The 16,323-nt window shown below is 40.9% G+C and overlaps 1 protein-coding gene across 3 annotated transcripts in view; it reads right to left on the bottom strand.

Moving 5' to 3' along the window:
• Positions 1-16,323, bottom strand: part of hectd1 (HECT domain containing 1) — a 46,271-nt gene that overhangs the window by 5,209 nt on the left and 24,739 nt on the right. Inside the window, exons 26-37 of one of the 3 annotated variants that reach the window (XM_085390615.1) lie at positions 13,612-14,619; positions 12,011-12,232; positions 10,833-10,966; positions 10,535-10,691; positions 9,718-9,788; positions 9,127-9,278; positions 8,992-9,046; positions 8,681-8,909; positions 3,750-3,832; positions 3,308-3,435; positions 2,693-2,894; positions 2,427-2,564 (exon numbers count right to left, since the gene is read on the bottom strand). In XM_085390615.1, the coding sequence (XP_085246741.1) occupies positions 2,427-2,564; positions 2,693-2,894; positions 3,308-3,435; positions 3,750-3,832; positions 8,681-8,909; positions 8,992-9,046; positions 9,127-9,278; positions 9,718-9,788; positions 10,535-10,691; positions 10,833-10,966; positions 12,011-12,232; positions 13,612-14,619 (2,579 nt within the window). The remainder of the gene's footprint in view (positions 1-2,426; positions 2,565-2,692; positions 2,895-3,307; positions 3,436-3,749; positions 3,833-8,680; positions 8,910-8,991; positions 9,047-9,126; positions 9,279-9,717; positions 9,789-10,534; positions 10,692-10,832; positions 10,967-12,010; positions 12,233-13,611; positions 14,620-16,323) is intronic. The other 2 variants (XM_085390617.1, XM_085390618.1) reach the window with 2 other exon arrangements.

The following is a 16,323-nucleotide window of genomic DNA, read 5'->3' as shown; positions in this document are numbered from 1 at the left end:
AAATAATTATCTGAATCTGACACCCAAAGTTTTAATCTGATGTAAAAAGTATAGAAGTCCATTACTGTATATATTAACTATTAAGTCTAATATACCCTAGTAAGCTGTAGTACTTTTTCCTTTGGGAAGGTACCATCTGTGCAGTCTGCAGTTCTGTTGAAGAAAGATGTTGAATCTATTTAATTATTCTTGAAAAATAATTGATTTCTGTGCATTTTTTTTCACACTGTATCAAATTAACGTTGATTACGTCGATTAGGCATCATGAGGTGGAGGGTGGTTCCCTATTTTTTTTTTTTTTTTTTTTTTTTTTTTGCTGAGAGTTTGCAACCCTATTAGTTAGGTTGCTTACTCTTTAAAATACCAGAATAGGGAGGATGGAGCAGGTTTAAGTTTATTAGATTGATCAGTATTGCTGAACTATGAAATATTTTGGGTGCAGTGTATTTTTTGCATACAGGTATAACAGAATAGCTTTAGTGTTGCTGCATTTTGTATAAGCTCAAACTGAAGTTAAAAAAAAACAACAACAAGATATTATAAAAACAGTTTTATTGATTAGAAACTAGAGATGGCACGATACCACTTTTTTATGTCCGATACAGATACCGATATCATAAATTTGGATATCTGCCGATACCGATATGAATCCGATATAGTGTTTTTTAATCAACAAAACTGTTTTTTAAAATATCTTGCTGCATTTTGTATAAGTTCATACTCAAGTTTAAAACAACAACTACACTAAAGCTATTCTGTTATACCTGTATGCAAAAAAAAAATATTTCATAGTTCAGCAATACTGATCAATCTAATAAACTTAAACCTACACCATCCTCCCTATTCTGGTATTTTAAAGAGTACTTAGCGTAAATATTAAGCAACCTAACTAATAGGGTTCCAACTCCCAGCAACAACAAAAATAAATAAATAAAAAATAGGGAACCACCCCTCACACTCCACCTCATGATGCTTAATCAACGTAATCAACCTTAATTTGATGCAGTGTGGAAAAAAAAAGCACAGAAATCAATTATTTTTCAAGAAATATTAAATAGATTCAACATCTTTCTTCAACAAAATTGCAGACTGCACAGATGGTACCTTCCCAAAGGAAAAAGTACTATAGCTTACTAGGGTATATATATTAGACTTAATAGTCACTATATACAGTAATTGACTTCTATTCATTTTACATCAAATTAAAACTTTGGGTGTAAGATTCGGATAATTATTTATTAAAAGCTCGACATTTTAAATGAGAATAAGAAAGAAAAGTATGTCTTTGTGCCCCCTTTTCCCTGTTAATGCCCTATCGGCCCCCCTGGCTAAACTTTGCTAGATCCGCCCCTGCACAGTTACCAGCCGTCAGCTACGTAGAAAAAGATCCTCGAGTAGAAAGTAATATTAAATAAATTCTAACAACAGCTGATCAAGCTTAAACGTGCTGCTGTTGTTCAGCCGCTGGTTTCCTCTTTCTGGTGCAAAGTGGGCCAAAAACAAACCAGAGAGACGGACTCGCGACAGAAAAGCCGATCAGCTGATCATTAAGCAGTTTCATGATTGAAGTAGCAGCCAGAAGAGGCAGTCGCTCCATATATCGTTTGGTAAGCTTAACGCAGGAATGCTTTACAAACATTCAGAGATGGACTTACACACTTGCTTTACTTCTCTCGGGGATAACTTTGTCGGAGATGAAATGCCGGGTTGCTAGCGAAGCTCCAAATGCTATCCAGACCACCGACAGGTCCCGCATGCCACAGCCGCTCTATCACGTGATGCATACTGCTCCGACGTGCTAACGTTCTGAGGTGAGTTACGGCGTGTTGCAAGTTTTGTGAGGTGCTTTCGTGATATTTAATGGATCGGATTACATTTTTTATTTTTCTCCGATATCCGATCCAGTAATTTAGGTCAGTATTGGACCGATACCGATACGTAATATCGGATCGGTCCATCTCTATTAGAAACACGCTATATCGGATTCATATCGGTATCGGCCAATATCCAAATTTATGATATCGGTATTGGACATAAAAAAGTGGTATCGTGCCATCTCTACTTCTTACATAAAAAAAGCATCATCACTGTCACTGTTTGATAAATTTATCCCTATTTTTAAACTTTCATTATTTTCCCTTGCTTAATGACCACTGGCTTTTAATGCCACCTTCAAATTTGATCACAGCTACTAAGACAGACTAGCACTGACATTACAACATTTAAATATATAACACTAATGCTACTGCTACTACTACTAATAATAATAATAACAACAGCAACAATAACAACCCTTTTCTATTATTATTTTGCCATACTAACCTCATTGTTTGATCCTCATTTTAATGTCTCCTAATATGACAGAATGGGATTCTTCACCAACTTTACTTTTAAACCTGTCACTTTGTGAACGTGGTAATACTGACCTGTCGTGACTCATCGTCAGGGAAGTCATCATCACACAGCCAGATTCCCAGTGACGTTTTCTGAAACTCTGCAGCCACCAGAGCATAAAACTCCAGAGTTGGACCGAGACCCGTTCCCTCCTCACCCTGAAACTCCACCTGGAAACACACACAGACACACTTAGCCTGGCATGCCACGGACCGATAATTGTAATGCATGTTGCAAATCTAGCAGTAGACGCAGAAGGTTTTCTTTTGTGATTTGTTAAAAACAAACCACCTCTCACCTCTAGCACAGACTTTTGGTCAGCATGGATGTGCATGACGGACTCAGCCCATTCCATCATAGTCTCTCCTCTGGGAACTTTCACTCGTTCATGTTTCAGTCGACCCACCCTGAAGTCACCAGGATCGTCCCGCCGCACTGTGGTGGACGGCCGAGAACGCTCCATGGTTGCCTCTCGACGGTTCTGGAGCCACACAATTGCCCTGCAGACAGAGTGGGGTCAGAGGCCAGAGTGTTGGAAGTACACCAACAGGACGTGGTCTTCAAGGTTAAACTTTAAAAAGGCCAAATTCAAATGTCGATAACGGGACTTTCTACCGTCTTTGAAGACCAAAATGCTAAATCTGTCAGTCATAAAATGATGTTTTCAAAGAGTCACATTTAAATCGATAACAAAAGAAATTGTTGTCGATTTTATTTTATTATTTTACTTTACAATTTTTATGTTATAAGCACAAAGGAGCACATTTTTAAGTTGTGTTGTGAGGGTCTCTCCCTTGTAATATCAAGTGTCTTGAGGGAACTACTGCTATGGACTGGAGCTATACAAATAAAACTGAGCTGAGATGCCTCAAGTTATGTGTGGTATGTTTGTTTACTCCTGTATCACACTCACCTGGAGGCTCCAAAAGCAGTGCAGGTAAAATAGAGCTGTCGGGTCTCAAAAGGGATGAGGAAAGGACACTTGGAGGTGAGTTGTTCACACCAGTCGGGCAGCGCTCCACTTGCAAGGGCTAGAGGCTCCTGGGAAACCAAAACATTCAATTAAAACCTGACATCGTTAACTAATGAACTATAGCACTCACTGGAGCTTGTATTGCATTTAGGGTTTTTTCCACCATAATTGTCTGAGGTTTCAGCAGGTTACACATTTTAATCACTATACTGAAACCTGGTGTTGCACGTTGTGCACTACAACACATTATGTTAACAGAAAAGGGAGTTGTGATTTTTGACAATATTGAAAGGCCAACTTTTTAGAGACTTTCAAGAAGTCTTTTTTAAGGAAGTCTTGAAATTTTCAGATTGATGAAATGACAAAAATGGAACAAACTGACCTCAATCTGTTGCAGGATCTTTGTAGTGATTTTTTTGCTGGTGAAATCTTCAGGAGATGCATTGAACTGAAGCTCATCTATATCTGCAAACACAATTTCAAGATTTTGAAATGAGAGCCCCATTCCCCCCTCAAACCTCCAAGTTAAGTCCCCATTTTTAACAAATACAACCATGCAAACATTTCAACATAAGCAACTATTTTAACCTTTTCCTTGAAGCTAGTTTATCATACCATGGTATTGCCCCTTTCTAAAGATATTTTATAAAGGGGAGACGGCAGACTGCAAACCTACACATACTCCCGTCCAGTACCCTGGAAACCTGAAAGCACATAACTTGAATACCACTGGTTGACTAGCCGACCAGAATAGGGAAGGGAGCAACAGTAGAGTTTACCATGAAGAAAAAAACCACACATCTTGAAACTTAAAAAAAAAAAATACATAAAATAATGTGGGTGGAAAAATACATTATGGAAAGTACAGAGAGTGGTTGCACACACTTTTCATGTTTTTAAACAATTGGTTTTCACTTCAAGTAGGGACTAATAAGTGTATACTTCTGCCTACTCCTTTTCAAACAAAAGAATGGAATGATATTTTGTAACGATTGTGAACTAAGTAAGTAAGTAAAATTTATTTATATAGCACATTTCACAGATAAAATAAAAATAAAAAAAAAATCAAAGTGCTTTACAATAAGATCAGACATACAAGTTAAAATTAATTAAAAGCCCGTTTGTATAAAAATGTCTTCAGCTGCTTTTTAAAGGAGTCAGTAGAGTCTAGACAGCGTAAAGACAACGGCAGAGAGTTCCACAGCCTAGGTGCCAGTGCCTGAAAAGCTCGATCCCTACGTGTTTTAAACCTAGTACGTGGGATCACCAGTAGCCTCTGACTTGAAGACCTAAGTGCTCGGGATGAAGCATGAGGTTTCAACAGGTCAGAGATATACTGGGGAGCTTCACCGTGCAGAGCTCTAAAAGTTACAACTAAAATTTTAAAATGAACCCTAAAATTTACAGGCAACCAATGAAGACAAGCCAAAACTGGAGTAATGTGTGACCTCTTGTTTGTACCAGTTAAAAGTCTTGCCGCTGCATTCTGTACAGACTGAAGGCGATCCAGAGCTGATTTGTTGAGACACGTAAAAAGACCGTTACAAAAATCCAAACGAGAAGAGATAAAAGCATGAATAATCATCTCAAGTTCTGCCTTTGACACCAGTAGCTTGAGTTTAGAAATGTTTCTTAGATGATAAAAACAGTTCCGGACAAGTTGTTTAGAGTGTTTCTCAAGAGACATTGAACTGTCAAATATAACACCTAAGTTTCTGAGACTCGACTGAAATGAAGGGTCTGAAGAACTGATATGCTGCCTAATTTCTGAGAGCATGTGATCCGGTGCAATAATCAAAGTTTCTGTTTTATCTGCATTTAACTGAAGGAAATTGTCATTTAACCATTGTTTGATTTCTGACAGACAATTATTTAAACAAGACAATTTAAACTACTCAGAAGCTTTGAAAGAACAGTACAACTGAATGTCATCAGCATAGAGATGATAAGAAATATTACTGTAACGTCTGATAATGTGGCCTAGAGGGAGTATATACAGCAAAAAGAGAATAGGACCTAAAACAGATCCTTGAGGTACCCCAGAAGGCAGAACTGATGTTTCCGACAGCACATGATTTATACAGACAGTAAAGGATCTCTGAGATAGATACGACATAAACCATTTTAAAACAACACCAGTAATCCCAAACAAGTCCTTCAGCCTATTTATCATGATGCTGTGATCAACAGTATCAAAAGCAGAGCTGAGATCCAACATAACCAGAACAGAGAAGTATTAATTATTTCCAGAATACAGGGGCCAATAGAATCAAACACACTAATGAAAAATGATGGAGGAAGTACATCAAGGTGGCTTGAAGTCAGTTTCATTCGACCAAGCAGAGCACTGATGTCCTGTAAGGTAACAGGAGTAAAAGAGGACTAGGTATCAGAGGTAAGCAACGTGTCAGTGTGATACTGAGAGGATGATGGAGAAATATTAGACCTGACAGCAGCAACCTTATTAACAAAATAGTTTAAAAAGTCATTACAATCAGATTTAGTATAGACTGGTACATGAGGAATATCAGGAGAGACAATACTCTGGGATTTTTCTTTTTTGAAGCTATTAGATTAGCAAAATATTCCGTTCTGGCATTTTTTATCATGTCGTTAAGTGAGAAAATTGATTCCTTGAGATGTACCCTATGGACCTCAAGCTTGGAAGCCTTCCATAAACGTTCTAATTTGCGACAATATCTCCTAAAATTTCGAATACTTTCATTTATCCAAGGACAGAAATTTGAAGAAGAATGGACAACATTTAGTTTCAGAGGTGCCACCGTATCTAAAATAGATTTACATTGATTGTTAAAAGACAAAATAAGTGAATCCATATCATTTTGAGCCATGCGAGGGACAAACATGGCAGAAAACCTTCTAGCAGCATCCTGGTTTATAATCCGCCTTTGGATCATCAATTTAGGAGGTGAAGGATCCACGTAAAATGACAAATTAAAGAATATACAACTATGGTCACTCACATGGACATCTTCCACACATACATCATGTATATTTAAACCCAGGGAGAAAACAAGATCAAGAGTGTGGCCCTTCGTATGTTTGGGGCCAGAAACATGCTGCTTAAAGTTAAAAGACTCAGTGATAGTGATGAGCTCAGCAGCAGTGTTACAGGAAGCGTCATCAATATGAAGGTTTAAGTCTCCCAATATTACAACCTTCTCCAGTTTAATGATCGATGTCAGAAGGTCGTTAAATTCAGTTAGAAAGACCCCAGCAGGTCCAGGAGGTCGATAGATTAAAATACAGTAAAAGGTTTTCAGAGAACCGACCTTCATCATCTGTGACTCAAATGAAGAAAAGAAGTCCGAGGTCACCAGTTTGCATATGAGTTTGTCCTGGTAAACAGCAGCAAGTCCTCCACCACGTCCTAAAAGACGCGGAGTTCCAATGACAGAACAGCCAGACGGGCAGATTTCATTCAAGTGGACGTAATCCTTATTTTGCTGCCAAGTCTCAGTCAGACACATAAAATCTAGAGACTCTTTAATAAAAAGATCATTTAGAATAAATGATTTGTTCGTTATAGAGCGAACGTTAAGCAGGGCGAACCGAATTGATGACAGTTTATCTGCGGAATCTACAGCTGACTGCAGCGGTACTTGAATTAAACACCTGTGCAAACCTGTGGACCTGCCGGGCAGGGCGGCGACTCCAGAGTTGGGAAAAACCTTGATCGATGAGCAGACGTAGCTGTCACCAGCAAAACGGAAAATGGATGACGGACACAGAGTGAGCAAACTGCTTTCGAGCCATGGGGCTCGGGTCCCAGGCGGCGGCGTAACATCCCCAACAAAGGACAGGAGAGGAACTGGTCGCAGGCACCGAGAGTCACCCCACAGCCAAGCAGCTAGCCTCCGGTACCTTCTCCGTTTCACCTGGACGCCGGCCCTCGTTCCCCTTTTTCGTCTCTTGAGGGTGTAAATGCCGCGGGTTGTGCACAGTAGCACGCAGTCAGGTGCGGAACACTCCAGAGGAGGAGGAAAGGTTTTTCTGTAGCTGTCCCAGCTGTCACAGTAGATCTCCATTGAGTCTTTGATGTTTAACAGTGTATCCCGATCATAAATTAAAGCTGCAGGAGAAACGTCAGAATACAAAAGAGCAAAAAGTGTCTCTTGACACACCAGGCGTGTTTGAAATAAAAATGAACTGAACTCTTTGTATGTTAAGCAACTCTTCTCCATGGCTGGTTGATCGACCAACAAGAGCACGAGTAAGAGTGGCCCACACAGTACCATATGCTTTATATCCTTTATATCCTCGATCTGGCAACAGACATGATGTTTGTAGCTCTCTACAGCCAGTGCATTGCCAATGGAGAATCATGCACAGTAGCCTCTGCTGACCACTGTTAATTAGCAGGAGGATTTATAGCTGATATTGACAAACATTGGCTCTGTTGACGTATTTATTGGCAATCAGCATTTTCTGATGTTTACGCACTGTGCTAAAGAAAAGGTCAAAGAGCTAAAAGACAGTTACACTTTTTTTTTTTAAATGAAGATTTTTGTTTTTCTTTGGGATAAAGTTGTCACATACTGTCACATATTCTCATTGTGTCATGCACTCTACAGTCATTTAAATAACATTTTTCTAATTCTACTCACCACTTAAAACACTTGTCATATTTTAACCATACATTGATACAATACCTGATAGTGGATATCACACTAAGTTTGCACTTAGGGGCTGACAGATTATAGTGGCTGATGTCAGATCACGCTGTGTTGTATTACTTGCTTTCTGCCATGCATGTGGAACAGACATAGTACAATACCCATAGTACGAGGATTTTACACAGTCACGTTTCCGTATTCCGTAGAAGCGTATTCACACCTGATGACCTGTGATAAGATATGTACAGCCTTGTCTGCACCCATACACCTCTGTCATCACAGTATTCCATCAGTTCTTACGTTCGTCACTTCTCTAAGAAGTCCTCTGCCAAGTCAGGCTAGATCACTGCTGCTAGTTAGCTCTTTTGTCTGTTGAATTAAAGCTAAGCTTAATTGTCCACGTTGTTCTTAGACAATCCTTAGGCAAAATTCTCATTTGCCTAAGGATTGTCCAACGCACCGTTCTCATTTACCCAATTTCATTCCAAATGCAGGTACTACATATAATCATTAATGTGGTTAAAGTGGAAATGTTGAATAAACTGTTTTGTTTTCATGTATTTTATAGTCCCAAAAGTCCCCAAAAATGCTACAGATTTAAGGAAAATGCGCGTGTACATTAGACCCAGTAGCATAAAAGCAGTGTGTTCCAGTGTGCAACTGAGTGTTTTCGTACCCTCCTGCAACGTGCGCGTGTTAGCAGCCGAGTCTCCTCCGATGATGTAGAGGATCCGCAGTAGCTGCAGGACATCCTCCACTCCACAGGCATTCTGGCTGCATCCTGCCTTCGCCTGCGCAACCTCCCTGGCACCGCCCAGAATCTCACTGCTCTGATTGGCTGAAACTGAACTGGGGCTCAGGCCACCAGAACGGCCCCCGACCCCAATGCTGTGTTCACAAAACTCCTGTGAAGAGGAACAGATCCGAGGTCAATGAAGAGACATCAGACATCCGTCAGACATAAAGAGAAAACTTGGACAGACTCACCATCTTTCCACTCTCCTTCTCTTTATCAGAGTCTTTCAGCTCTCTGTACATTATCCTGCATTAAAAACAGAAGTCAACAATTGTCCAAGACCTGTCAAATGCAGTAAAGTTTGCATCAGATGTCTCCTCTCTTACGTGTACGTGGGCTCCCAGATGCGCCTCAGTTTATCCGTCTTGACAGCTCCGTTGCAGGAGAGCTGCAGCAGCCGCTGGACATAGAAGAAGATGGTGGACCTGTAGTTGGTAAGAGGAAGCTCCACCTCCCGGGTTGTACCCAGCCCAGCCACCTGAACACACAGACAGGACAGATACAACAACTCTTTTCCAAAAATATACACGCAATAAAGGAAAAGGATAAATGATATAAAACTGAATATGTTCCTAAAATTATTTTGGTACCAATTAACTTTCATTTTAAATGCAACATGAGGGTATTTTTTGTTTGTTTGTTTGTTAAATCAACTACCATGGCAATTTTTGCACAGCACTGCAAAAATCTGAGGATACAAACGTGCTTAAACATTGTGACCATCCTGTGATCGCACAGACAGACTGATAGACTGGGCAAAAGAAAGAGTATTCTGTGGATGAATCACCAATGACAGCTGGGAAAGGAACTGACTGTATCCTACAAAATATACTCAAAGTCTTCTGCTGATTAAACTGAAATAATTATTTTAAGGGAAAAAAAAACATTTCATTTGAGCACCAAGTAATTTATCTTACCTTAAGGGTGAGAGCGAGGTGAGGAGAGGGAGCACACTCCACCTCCTCCTGAACCTCGGATCGAGGAGTCCCTGGACCAAGGGAGACAGAGAAACCCCTTCTTAAAAACATGGATGGAACATTACACTGCAGACCTTTCATAAAAGAGTTTATTTTTCTTTGAAAGCATGATGATTTCCGATCTAACTAAGATCTCAAATAAACAACTGAACTCTGAAAAAGATTTCTACACCAGTAGTCAAAATTTCTGTGCAAGTTCTATAGCCTCAAGGATTCTTTCAGTCCTCATTTCCTGACTTGTATTTTTGGTTAAATATCTTCTATTTATACTACTCCATTAATATCCATAAATACTCTCTCTACCCGTTTCAGCCTTTAACATCAACAAGGTGTTAAACAGAATATGCTACATTGAGAAAACAAATCAGTTGGGTCCATCATAACATAGAACTTTTATTCAACAAAATGAAAAATGAACTTAAAACTAATTTCCTGTACTGCAATTATTAGTTCAGTGGTTGGTCAGATAAATAACAGGAGGCACCTGCCATTTAACTGATCACCAGTCCGTGTCATTAAAACGCCACAGAAGAATAGGATATGTGACATTAGAAGTAATATTTTTCTAATATTAATTACTGTTTAAATAAAATCATATTAGCATTGCTGCAGGACTATCACCGATCAGTTATGTTGCCGTGATGTCAAAGCTTTGACAACTAACAAAATAACAAATAAATGCCAACAACAGCATTTACAGAAACTAGCTGAAAGTCCTGTCATGAGCAAACACTTCCTCCTTTGCATTTTTTTTTACCTGGAGGAGGGATCTCCAGGTCTGTGGTCTGCTGGACATTGGTTCTTCCTGGTCGGGGGTCAAAGGCAGGAACCAGAGCAGAGAATTGCCTCTTTAGGACAAAGTCGTCATCCCATGTCCTCCTGCGTCCTCCTTTGGTCTCATACTCCTCCTCTTCCTGCAGAACAGCAGTGACATAGTCACCCCTCTGAAGGGCTTTTGTACAAAACATCCACAGCTACAGCGAGAGATCATCTTTGAATCATCGGGGGGAAAAAACCCAAATCTTTTTCAAATAAGCCCAGATCTATTTACGTACCAGGACCTCCTCATACTCTTGATCCTCCTGATTGTCATCTTCGTTCTCGTCATCATCGTCATCAGGCTCTGGGAGGTCCTCCTCATCGTCCAGCTCAGCCAACAGTGTGTTGGCACGGCAGCTGTCCAGAAAGTCTAAAGGGAGAGAAAATGAGCGGATGGACATGAAGTCGGTTAAACAACTGAGAATAAGGGAAAGAGGGGAAGATGGCGCTTGGCACACATGTTGATAAATTCTAGAAACATGAGCTTAGGTTTGGTTAATTCTGGTCCGGTTTATCCAAATCCAACCAGTTACTATACATATTATACAAAGACATGCAAAGACAGTCTTAAATGATCAATGTTTATGTGTTTTAATGATCTCTGCACGTTTTCTATTATAAAGATGTAACTGGTGTTATGACTTGTTCTAAAGAGCATGTACACACACAAGCAGGGAGGTAGTAACGTAGCGGTCCCCAACCTTTTTTGCGCCACGGACCGGTTTATGCCCGACAATATTTTCAGGGACCGGCCTTTAAGGTGTCGCGGATAAATACAACAAAATAAAACTAGTACCGGTACCGAAAAAAAGAAGATTTATTCATAACACACGTGAAAAGACCCAGGAAAACTGAGTTAACGATAAAAACGATAACAAACTAATGCTGAAAACCGAAAAAAAAAACCCTGAAAACCATACATTTCACACCTGAGCCTCAACTCTTGCGGCCCGGTACCAAACGACTCACGGACCGGTACCAGTCCGAGGCCCGGGGGTTGGGGACCGCTGTAGTAACGTGATCGTGAACCTGGGAACAAGTGTTAAGTGTCACCGTTTGCCTTTAATAACTTTGCTTAATATATATGATTATGTTTAAAAGCAAAACTACTTGGTTTAAAGATTTGCGTCAAGATATGCATTGTAAGGGCTCACAGGACGAGAGCGAAACAACCTGTCTCCAAGATGCCAGTTGTTAAGATTTTCAAGGGGATTTTCACCATCAAGCTGAAAATGATTTCTATGTTTTTCTTTTCTGTTATATTTACAAATAAAATTAAGGCTAAGCTCTATGCTCCTATCTGCTAACTTTTACACAGTTCAGGTAACCAGTGTGCTGACTTATATGAGAGACAATAGGCAGCACAAGTTAGCTGAAGCAGGCTCAGTGAGTGAGTGAGAGTGTGGTCACCAACCATAGAGAGAGAACTCGGCCTCCTGGCCCGTGTCGCTCTCGCTGGATGTAGACGTCAGGCTGGTTGTAAGGGTGTTGCTTAGTAACTGGCCCACCGACAAACCCGTGGTGGCTGTGGCTACATTATTGCTGCTGGTTACTATGGAGGTGGACATGGTAACGGTGGAGGTGGTGCCAGTGGTGGTGAGGTTAGGAAAGCTCTGAGCACCCATGAGAGGAGAAGCTGCAAACAAACACACACACAAAAACAAACAAATGGTGGTTAGTTTGTCAGAAACCAAAGAAACAAAGCAGCAGGTGAAGCTCGTTATGCTCCAGTCATCTAACTGGAAACAGCTGATTGGCTGGAGGCAGCTCATGCGGTTTACCCAGTGATCCAGAGGAACGATCCTCCACATGTGGTCTGAGTAACTTTGGACTTAAAAATACTACGAGATAATATTTGAAGCTGAGAACAAGCATCTTCACACAGCCATTCAAACAGCAAACTCAGCTTACTGAATCGTGCCCTCTGAGTAAATAGTGCATCCGTTCCTAATTTTAAAAGCAATTCTAAACACACATCCTGTGGTCTCCGCCTCACTGACCCAGTTTGGGAACTTTATTTGTTACTAAGTGTCATTATTAGTTTGTGTAAAACTCTAATCCACTCCATTATTCATCTAGTACAGGGGTCAGCAAACCTGGGCACACGTGCCACAGCTGGCACGCCAAGGGTTAACTGATGGCACAACCATAGGGTGTTTTTTTGTTTTTATGGGCTGATGTTTTGGTTTTTTTTTTTTTGTTTTTTTTTTGGGGGGGGGGGGGGGGGTGGGGGGGGGGGTGTAACGGTATAAACAGTGAAAGGTGCTGGATTGGCCGACGTAATCTAACGAGCTTGGAAAGAATAGCGTCTGGACTTCTTTAAGTTGCTTGAAGACGTTTCACCTCTCATCTGAGAAACTTCTTCTCCAGACACTTTTCTTTCCAAGCTCCTTAGACTACGATGACCTGGATGACTGAGAACCTTCACAGGCAATTCCTGGTCTACTTTGTGCAACGTTTTAGTGGAAGAAGTACTGCCACTGATTATTCTCAAAGCAGTAGGCTGTGGTTGGGCTGACTGCTGTGGTGATTTCTATTATTGTCGACTCTAGGTAACACACCAACTGTGGACCTGAATTTTAAAACAATGAAATGATTAACATTTTAAACATGAGAATGAAATATGGAAAATTATTTTACCAAGATTACTAAAAATTGAAGAAGGTCCAGACAAAAAAATAAAATAAAATGTTTTGAAGTATTACCCATGAGTTTGTTTTTTGCATTTTATACCGATCAGTGCATTTCAGAATCGGTGCCTGTGACGACTCATATATTGCTTTTGTGGCAAATATTTAATAAGTTATATGCACCATGTATCACCATTCAGCTGAACAATGTTGCCATACGCCCCAGCTCCAACTCAAAAGATAATTAGATTGTAATACTCAAGTTATTTACTTGCTGGCAGTACCCGTGATGTTCCGTGATAGTGGACTGAGGTGTAATACCAGTCTTTTAATGGTATGTTGTAAGAATATTGTAGTATTAGTGCAGTAATCCTGCTGTACTCACTGGCAGTACTCATGACGTTTCTGCCCAGCGTGTTGGTGTTGTTGTCGCTGCTGCTGCGGCTCAGGTTCATGTTATTTGTGGCATTGGTGCGCGACATGTTGGGTGCGCGGCGGACGAAGGACTCCATCAAGCTGGCCTCGCGAGATGACAAATTAGGGACGCTGGCACTGGAGCTCATGGGAGCGCCGGCAGCCAAGAGGGAGCTGACCGATAGCCGGGCATTAGCCACCGAGCACATAGGCCTCTGGGAAGGCGTGTCCTTGCTAGATGACTCCGACACCGAGCTGACATCAGGGGAGCTCACGCTCACTAGCCCCATGGAGATCGCTGTTGCCGGGTCAGTGGTGGCCATTGCTGTGGATGAGTCTTTGTTTCTGGTTTCATCTGCTGTGGTGGATGCATCACCAGTAAGTGTGCCTGAGCTGGATGCTGAACCAGATCCGCCCTCTGCTGCAGAGGACAGAACGACAATTGGCTCTTGCTGATGTCCATCAGAGCCAACCCCGCCTCCCATTACTCCTCCTATCCCGGTTCCTTGGTCAAGCACTAGCCCATCAGTTCTTCTCTCCAGTCGCAGACCTCCTGCACCTGGAAAACCAGCGGAGGAACTTAGGCTGATGTCAGAGGAGGAGGCGACACTGCAGACAGAGCTGCTGCTCCCCTTTCTGCTGGAGGAGCTGGCACCCCCAAGCGATGAGGCCCCGCCCTTATCAGGACAGTTATTTTTAACCAGACTGCTCCATGACTGCTGAAGCGAGGATGACGATGTGGAGGAGGAAGATGATGAGGTGGTGGTGGTGGTACCGCCGCCGCTCGCCGCCTGCGTCACAGAGGGTCCCACCGTGGTGGAGGCGGGGCCTGAAACAGTGGATGAGACAGGTTTGGGTGACGGCGCTGTGGCAGGCGACTCAGGGTCGTACCCTGGAGCAAGCTTGAGGTCAAACTTCCCTTCAGCGCCCATACGGTAAGAGTTAGAGCCGCCAGCATCCCAGGTTACATCAATCCAGCCTGGATGGACAGAGAGATGGGAGGGAGACGGACGGATAGATGTCAGAGACCCGAGAGAGAGACAGAGAAAGAGAGACAGTAAGAGAAGTAGACAGCAGAGAAGCAGCTTACAGTCAGAGCAGCTCCACACTGGGCCAGATCAAATACTTTACATGAAATATTGCTTTAGAGTCACAATGAAACAAAGCACTAACTAGCCTGAGAGAAAATATAGAATAGTATAGTGAGAGAAAATTACTATACTTGAGTGTTTTGTTTTGGGGGGTTTGTGGGTGTGGGTGTTAAAACATCTTTTGCCTGATAAAAAGAGTTGTTAACTGACTACCACATTCCCATCTTAGATCCAACAATGTGTCCAAATAACCAATTTTTAAAGAGGAAGGGATATTATTTTAACTAACCAATAACTATAGATAAACAGATTTTCATTAATATATCATTCTTTTTAAATCAACACTGACAAGTACATGTGCCATCATATGGTTTTCAGTTTTGTTTGTTTTGTTTTTTTGTTGTTGTTGCAGTTTTAGGAGTTGAGAGCCAAGCATCTGCTGAGCTACACTCCACAACAGTTAAATTTCCTCCAAGCTCTGTCAGTTTGCTTCCTTGGTCCTGTGGGGTCATCATTTACATGTCACAACTAGGAATAATGGGCAGGAAACTGAATCAAACCACGTACTGGCTCTTTAGAGCACTAGCTCTAGCATTGGCTCTGGGTTTGGTCAAGAGTTTTTTAAAGACAGATTGAACAGTTTTAACTACATTCCTCAAAAATAAATAAATAAAACTTAAAAAAATAAATAATTAACATTAACTAAATAATAAATAATAAGTGAATATTTGCTGTACTGTTTTTTACTTTATGCTGATAAATATACTAAATATTTAAGTGATGTTTCTTCAGTAGAGTTCACGCAATATAAACCTATTGAACCCATTTGTTCCTTCCTTTGTGTATTGTACAAACAAAATGTACAGAACATAAAATAACATTGCAAAAATATCATGTAATTCCCGATAAGGGTGCCATTTCATTTGATTTTAAAGAACAGCACACTCATTGATGTTGTCTGTTTAAATTTCTAATGTGGGGTTCTGGGTGCAGGTGGAGCAACAAGAGAGAAGAATATGGACATGATCATAGAAAATGACAAAGCAAAAGTAGAAAATACTTCTGGCAAATGCAAAGCATCAAAGATGAAAGGAATTAAACTCAAATAATGACAGTCATCTTGGCTTGTAATGATTTTTTTTTTTAGAAAAAGAAATGGGGAAAAAATGGAGCTGCTGGTGGTGTATCCATTCGTTCAGCTCACTGAGATTGCATCAGATCTGGGTAAAAAATAAAGGTGAGAAGCACAAATGGGATAGGAAGAGAAAGGAAGAGGAGGAAAAGAACAGGAGAAGAAGAGAAGGAGGAGGAGGAGGAGAGGATGTTTGCCCTTATCTGACTCTCCAGGTTAAATTGTAGAATTGCAATTTCTGGTTTTGAAGCCAAAAGGGAAGACTCCAGAAATCCTGAAACAAAATTATCTCTAAAATTTTTATGTCATTTTTCACTAATTTCACACCTTACAGAAAGAAAAGGGCCCATTTCTTTCAGTATGACTAGACATTCCACAATCTATCCACTCCAACACTAACCATTCCTCCCCATCTGGCCCTTTCAAAAACCACTCAGCTGGATATAATGTTGTTGCTTAA

The sequence above is a fragment of the Rhamphochromis longiceps genome, linkage group LG19, assembly GCF_057381845.1.
Source record: "Rhamphochromis longiceps isolate RC_006_pf linkage group LG19, R_longiceps_female_GT1.1, whole genome shotgun sequence".
NCBI classification, from domain to species: Eukaryota; Metazoa; Chordata; class Actinopteri; order Cichliformes; family Cichlidae; genus Rhamphochromis; species Rhamphochromis longiceps.
This window is presented reverse-complemented; position numbering and strand designations above follow the sequence as displayed.